We start from the raw sequence: 6,469 nt of genomic DNA, 5'->3' as shown, positions 1-6,469 counted from the left end.
CCCCCCCCCCCCCCATACGCACCTCCAAATGCCATTTTATCGTCTGAGAATCATATGTTACATGTTCAATAAATGTTTATTTACCCCAGTATAGCCAGTATCTCTCCTGTATTCATCTTGTGTTGGTGTTGTATACAACGCGATGTCTGCATGATTTCAATGGCCCCGTTCCCACTTCCTACCTCCTACTTGTGTCTCCTTTGCCACACCCAACTTTAAACTTCATTTTGAGCTCAGCTACACACCAGTAAAGTTTCGCGACTGCACCTTGCACGGTTGCGACGTTATCGCGGTAACATAATTTGTCCCCAGAGAGATGGAAACATAAACACATGGCAAATATCTCAAAACAGCTACTGTTGTAGCTCTTGCTACAGAAGGGGCCAATTCCAAAATATACCCTTGTCTAGCTGGGAAAAGTTAATTTGATTGTGTGTGTGTGTGTGCGTGCGTGCATCTCCATGCTTCAAAAAATGTCCACTTCTTATGATCGCTTCTTCATACTACATGTCCCATCATGCACCTCCGCTTTTTCCACAGAGTTTCTTCACTTGTTATCCTCACGCTTTTACTTCACACGCGTAAAGTGTAAACAGCAAAACACTCGTATGAACATTTGTCCATCCAGCTGCACACAAAAGTCAGTCCAAGTTTAAAAACGTAATTTCAAGAACGTAAGATAACGTTAGTGAAACGGGTAGGAGGGACCGGACGTGTCCAGCACGCACACCGTGAGTCCAGCAGCGCGGACTGAAGTCCAACACACCTCACACTCCGCCGTGCTACGAGGTTCACGAGCAGGTAAAACCGTTTAAAACTACTTCTGGTGACATTGTAGTGACTTCAAGTCTTCAGACGGTGTCGTTGGCGACCCGCATCTGAAATAGTGATTTGTTTTCACCAAGTTATAGAAAAGTTGCATGTGACGTTTAGTTGACGCAAATGCAACCTTACATTACAGCCTCGAAGTAACGGTACCGTGACAGTTTACTTCAAAGAGTGCGGAGGAAGAATGTGGACTTTTGTAGTAAACGGTTTGTTATATATAAAGTTAGTTAAATGAAGTGAACTTCTCGCTGTATGGCTGCTATTCACGTTAGCTAATGTTAGCAAAAACACAAAGTGGCATTATACTAATGCAGCCTTGTTCCCGCTGTTGCTATCAGACTGCAGCACACAGACGTGTTTACCTGCTGGTGACACGTGAGTGAGGCGTCACAGTGGAGTGCTGAATGGGAAAAGCTCTGTCATGCAGGTCTCAGCAGGCTGAGGGGGCCTTGGTCAGCCCTGTTCTTTACCAAATCCTGGCCACAACAACAGGGACCCTTTTGTCTGCCCCCCCCTGTAAACTCAAGCTCATAAATCCTCTGTGCCCCAGACTCAAATCACACTGAGAGAAAGTCACCCTCATACTTCTCTGTTTGATTTGTCATTGAATCATTTGTTTTAGTGTGACAACATGAGGATTCTGTCACATCTAGTTACAAAGTATTGATTCTTTATTATTTAGTCTATCAAGTCTAATAAGTAACTTCATTTTTAATGAAGTCCAAAGAATGCATGCATACTTTAGTGATGCAATTGTTACATTATGTGATAGCACATTTATGGTTACTGTGATAACAGACAGCTTGCTCTGCTTTGTATACTTTTCATGCTGTCTTGGCCATGTAAAATAACTCATGAACGTTTCCTTGTGTCATCGGTCCTACACGTCCTTTTGTTGTCTCACCCACCCTCCCTCCCAGTCCTGTATCTCTCCATCCCTCCACCCGGCACAGACACTGAGCGCCATGTTCACGGAGGTGCTGGTTGCTCTGGTGATCGGCGGGCTGATCTTCTTCCTGGTTCAGCGGAGCAGGACCCAGGTTCTAAAGACGGAGGATGGCTGGTGGGGGGCTGGCGCGCCCCCCGACGGCGGGGAGGACGCCACCATTCGCCCCTTTAAAGTCACCAGCAGCGACGAGGAGCTGGAGGTTAGATCCCCTCTTGATGTGTAACACACGAGTCGTCTCCACGTAGCGCTTACTCATGCTTCCACATGTCCCTCTTTGTCAGGACCTTTACAGGAGGATAGACCAGACCCGCCCCGTCCCCTCCCTAGAGGACAGCCAGTTTAACTACGGCTTCAACTCCCAGTACCTGCAGAAGGTGGTCTCCTACTGGAGAAACGACTTTGACTGGAGGAGGCAAGTTGACAAGCTCAACCGGTACCCCCACTTTAGAACCAACATCGAAGGTGAGGCCGCACTGCTGACACCTTCATGAAGAGGAAGATGTCCCACCTCTAACCTGTTGTCCCTCACTGACCTGCCAACCAGGCATTGATATCCACTACCTGCACGTGAAGCCCAAGAAGGTGCCAGAGGGATCTACTGCTATTCCTCTGATAATGGTCCACGGCTGGCCCGGCTCCTTCTATGAGTTCTACGGACTGATCCCTCTGCTGACAGAACCGTCGGACCCACAGGATCTTGTGTTTGAGGTGGTGTGTCCCTCCATACCAGGGTACGGTTTTTCGGAAGCACCACATAAGAAAGGTGAGTCCGGAGAGATATATTTTTTCCTCTTGCCTTGAGAGTGATAAAGTAGTACAGTATAGATGTGGAAACATTAACGTCAAGTGTGTTCATACTGCAATTGCTAAGAGTGTGTGTGTGTGTGTGTGTGTGTGTGTGTGTGTGTGTGTGTGTGAGAGAACAGGTTTTGATTCAGTTTGTGCGGCACACGTCTTTCACAAACTGATGAAGCGCCTGGGCTTCCAGAAGTTCTACGCTCATGGAGGAGACTGGGGCTGGCTGGTCACCACCAACATGGCCCAGCTGGAGCCCGGGTAAGACACACACAAGAACTTCCTCAACACCTGACACATGCTTTTTATTGTTGTGTAAATGCTTGTCTGTTGACCGTGGCGGTCTCCCTGTGGACAAATGCGGTAGTGTTTCCGAGCACCAGATTACCTTTCAAAAAGCGCTCATTTGTCTGACAGTCTGGCCCCGCGTTGTTCTGGTTCTGCCGGGCCTGGCTTCCCTCCAGCGGGCCCATCAATACGGCCTGGGTATCCGGCAGCGTGGTGTCGGTGTTTGCTCCCAGCGGGGCAAAGCTCTACCCGCTCTACTCAGAGCTTCCAACTGCAGGTCGTAGGCTGCAGCGTAGCCGAATCTGATTCTGGCCGTCGTGGGCCGGTCTCTGCCGGAGGCCCTGCTGCAGTCTGAGCTGAAGGAGTTTAATTCATGCTGAAGGAATTAGTATTATATTGAGACCCTTTCATAGCCAGTTAAAAGTTCCTCACAGTACTTTAAATAAGGTATCACTAGTCTTTTCTTTTTGTTTTATCTGTTACCCAGGATAGTCAAAGGCCTGCATGTGAACTTTGCCCCGCCCTCCAAACCAGGCCTGTCCATGGCTTTATCCATCATGCTCGGCCGTCGCTTCCCCAAGATGTTTGGCTTCACTGACATGGATATTCAGCGTCTCTATCCCCGCATGGAGAAGCTGGTGGTGGAGCCCATCAAGGAGTCCGGCTACATGCACATCCAGGCCACCAAGCCCGACACCGTGGGTAAGGACCTGGCAGCACGAGACTGTGGACTGGACTTCCATAGAGTTTAAAGTGGTTCATAGAATCTTAACTGGTATTATACGCTCACATTACAGGGCTTAATGCTCAATTACCATTTTTTCTTTTTTACCCAGATCTGATCTTTCTGCCGACTCTGTTTCCGTTCATGGTCGCAGTGACTCATATCTGACTTTGGTGTTAACAGATCTCTGCACTGAGACGCCTCACATGCAACCAATAATGTCGCACACATGGGAGACTGCCCATTGGTCTGAAAATACACATTGAAGTGAACATATTGCTCAATTTTTAAGATATGGGTCCCCTGATGAACAGATAATACTCCTAGGTATGACTTTGAAGGACTCATTTCGACTGATAACTGTGAATTAAGTCGAAGAAACTCAAGTAAGACGTGCAACTTAACTGTCTGCTGTCCCGAAACACCTCCAGTCAGCATCTTTGTAACGTGATTTCATCAAATCAGAGTTCTACTTTGTGAAACATGACACATTTATCAGAAGAACTGAGTGAATCAGTTTGATAAGTTCATTTACATTTTGAATGACGGCAAATAAAACCTTCATCTGTTTCCTAAAGTCGGAGGAAAGCCTTCGTTGACACATTGTTAAGCGCTATTTTAATCAATATTGTTATTGATAATTCACAACTTGCCTTTATCTAAATACATCTTTTTTCACAATCCCTATTTGTTGGCGTTCAGCCTTTCAAAAACTAAAATTTTCACTGCAAGAAAACTGCTTTCCCCCTCACTGCACACAAAGGGAGGCCTGCATCTGTATTAACAGGGGGGTCTAGCAGCAATCTAACAGCACCATGATTTAGCCTTCATTTATAAAACCACAATAACTAAAGAAACACTCTACTCTGAACTAATCAGATATGCGTCACCTGGATTCGGGCCACATTTGCTGGTCATGTGGACGTAGCCTTAGCCTCTCATCATTTCTGACTCACTGTGTTACAGGTCGAGGACTGAATGACTCCCCGGTGGGTCTGGCTGCCTACATTCTGGAGAAGTTCTCGACGTGGACAAGCCACGACTTCAGGAACCTGGAGGACGGAGGGCTCACCCGGTGACTAGAACTCAATGGAACATTTCGATCACACTATCAAGTATAAACAAGCGATACGTTCTGAATACCATCAGTCGCAGCAGCATATGTATGAGTAAAAGTCGATCCAATGTATTCAGATTCAGACTGTATGGATGAATGATGAGTTCCTGTAGTGGGTACCGCTCAGTAGCCTCATTACTGTAACAGAGCCTGTGTGTGTGTGGTGCCTTGCAGGAAGTTCTCTCTGGACGACCTGCTGACGAATGTGATGATCTACTGGACGTCTGGCTGCATCGTCTCCTCCATGAGGTTCTACAAGGAAAACTTTGGCAAAGGCCTCGACCAGCCTCACTCTAAGTGAGTTTTAATGTGACCAAGCCAGTGTTACGTTGCTCAAAGAACACATGCGGAAGCACAGAAGCTTAACAATGTGCTGCTGTGGACCAGCAAATCCTGTGTTCTGCAAAGCAAAATTACAAGTCTGGTGGCCCTTGCACCGGAGACCCCCTTATGTGTTCATGTCATGGGAAGTTAGGAGGTCAAATAACATGTCTAATGTGAACGTCGTCTCCTGGTTAAACGCTGACACGTCCCTGTCTCTTCGCAGGATGCCTGTGTACGTTCCCACTGGGTTCGCCTGCTTCCCCGACGAGCTGATGCACACTCCCAAACTCTGGGTCGAGCAGAAGTACCGCAAACTGGTGACGTTCACGCCCATGGCCCGCGGTGGCCATTTTGCTGCCATGGAGGAGCCCCAGCTGATGGCCGAGGACATCCAGAACTTCACGAAGACGGTGGAGAAGAAGAAGAAGAAGTAGTGGTCAAAGTGAATGATTTCTACAGCAAAGTAGTTTAATAATGATATAAATTTCTTTGATCAGTGATGATAAATAAGATGAAGTCTATAGTTTAGGAACGTTTAGAGTCATCTATAACTGATTAGACTCAGTAAACTAGTATTTCCTTGATAGGATTAGTCTGAGATTTGCAAGTTTTCTTTGATTAATCTGTCAATGTTTCTGAGGGAGAACTCTTCTGCTCGTTTTCGTTGTGTTTTTGCACATTTCAGACAGAAACTGAACTGTTATTTCAAATTGAGACAAATGTTACAATCACTGTGTCAAAGCCGATGAAATAAAGTATGTGCTGATAACACCGTTTGATTCATTCACGGTTTGATCTGAAGTGTTCTTACTGAGACGTTAGGAGGTAAATGTTTGTCAGAACAGATCAGCCTCTTTTTATTTCAGTTTAGACTATAGCTTGTTATTAAATGTGTGGAAATATCTGCTGATGACCTCATTTCATTCATAGATCTCTATAAACAAAGTTACAATGTGGAGCCTTTATTCAGCAGAGGTATATTTTATTACTTGCTGAGGATTGTAAGCTCCTTCCTCAGAGCAGGTGAGTGTTTAATGTATGAAATTCATACTGTTCCCTCAAAACAACCCAGAATATCAGCTAGTAACATTATTTGATCCTAGTTTATGTAAAGGAACTTAACAGGTGGATGCATTATTCGGGGAAAGATGACTTAGTAACCATGCAACGATAAAACACATGAAGAAGAAGCTGTACAGGCTGCTGGAGTAATCTTCATTCCTCTTCTCTTCTGGACTGTTGGAATGTAATGAAAGTGTTTAGAATGTGGTTGTATCTCTAGTCTGACCAGGCCTACAACAATGACATCAGGCCTCTTACCATCGTCGTCTGTCATCACCTTCATCATAGTTCTATCTTAACGCTCTTATAATACATCATGCACCCCAAAGTCATTGTAAGTGCGACATCCTTCTCCTCAGAGTGTCAGCAGCAGTGTTTCTGA

General features: G+C 45.8%; 1 protein-coding gene across 3 annotated transcripts; it reads left to right on the top strand.

The window, feature by feature from the left end:
* The first annotated feature begins 25 nt into the window (after window positions 1–25).
* On the top strand, window positions 26–5,794 carry ephx1 (epoxide hydrolase 1, microsomal (xenobiotic)). Of its 3 annotated transcripts, XM_031840568.1 has the most exons (9): window positions 26–801; window positions 1,749–1,976; window positions 2,059–2,239; window positions 2,322–2,540; window positions 2,704–2,833; window positions 3,348–3,562; window positions 4,551–4,659; window positions 4,876–4,998; window positions 5,249–5,794. In XM_031840568.1, the coding sequence occupies exons 2-9, from the start codon at window positions 1,794–1,796 to the stop codon at window positions 5,457–5,459; spliced, it is 1,371 nt and encodes a 456-aa protein (XP_031696428.1). In that variant the 5' UTR covers window positions 26–801; window positions 1,749–1,793; the 3' UTR covers window positions 5,460–5,794. The 3 variants fall into 3 exon arrangements, with proteins under 3 accessions (XP_031696428.1, XP_031696427.1, XP_031696429.1); XM_031840567.1 differs by having other exon boundaries at window positions 26–1,976; XM_031840569.1 differs by lacking the exon at window positions 5,249–5,794 and having other exon boundaries at window positions 26–1,976; window positions 4,551–4,699; window positions 4,876–4,965.
* Window positions 5,795–6,469: the final 675 nt, after the last annotated feature.

Source organism: Anarrhichthys ocellatus, unplaced genomic scaffold (assembly GCF_004355925.1).
Source record: "Anarrhichthys ocellatus isolate YVR2014 unplaced genomic scaffold, GSC_Weel_1.0 scaffold2962, whole genome shotgun sequence".
Classification (NCBI taxonomy): domain Eukaryota; kingdom Metazoa; phylum Chordata; class Actinopteri; order Perciformes; family Anarhichadidae; genus Anarrhichthys; species Anarrhichthys ocellatus.
This window is presented reverse-complemented; position numbering and strand designations above follow the sequence as displayed.

Excerpts from the sequence above, each read along its gene's own strand:
- ephx1 (XM_031840567.1), top strand. The coding sequence starts at position 1,683 with ATGAACGTTTCCTTGTGTCATCGGTCCTACACGTCCTTTTGTTGTCTC. Across the intron at positions 1,977-2,058 it reads GCAGCGACGAGGAGCTGGAG|GACCTTTACAGGAGGATAGA; the intron begins GTTAGATCCCCT and ends CCTCTTTGTCAG. Across the intron at positions 4,999-5,248 it reads CTCGACCAGCCTCACTCTAA|GATGCCTGTGTACGTTCCCA; the intron begins GTGAGTTTTAAT and ends GTCTCTTCGCAG.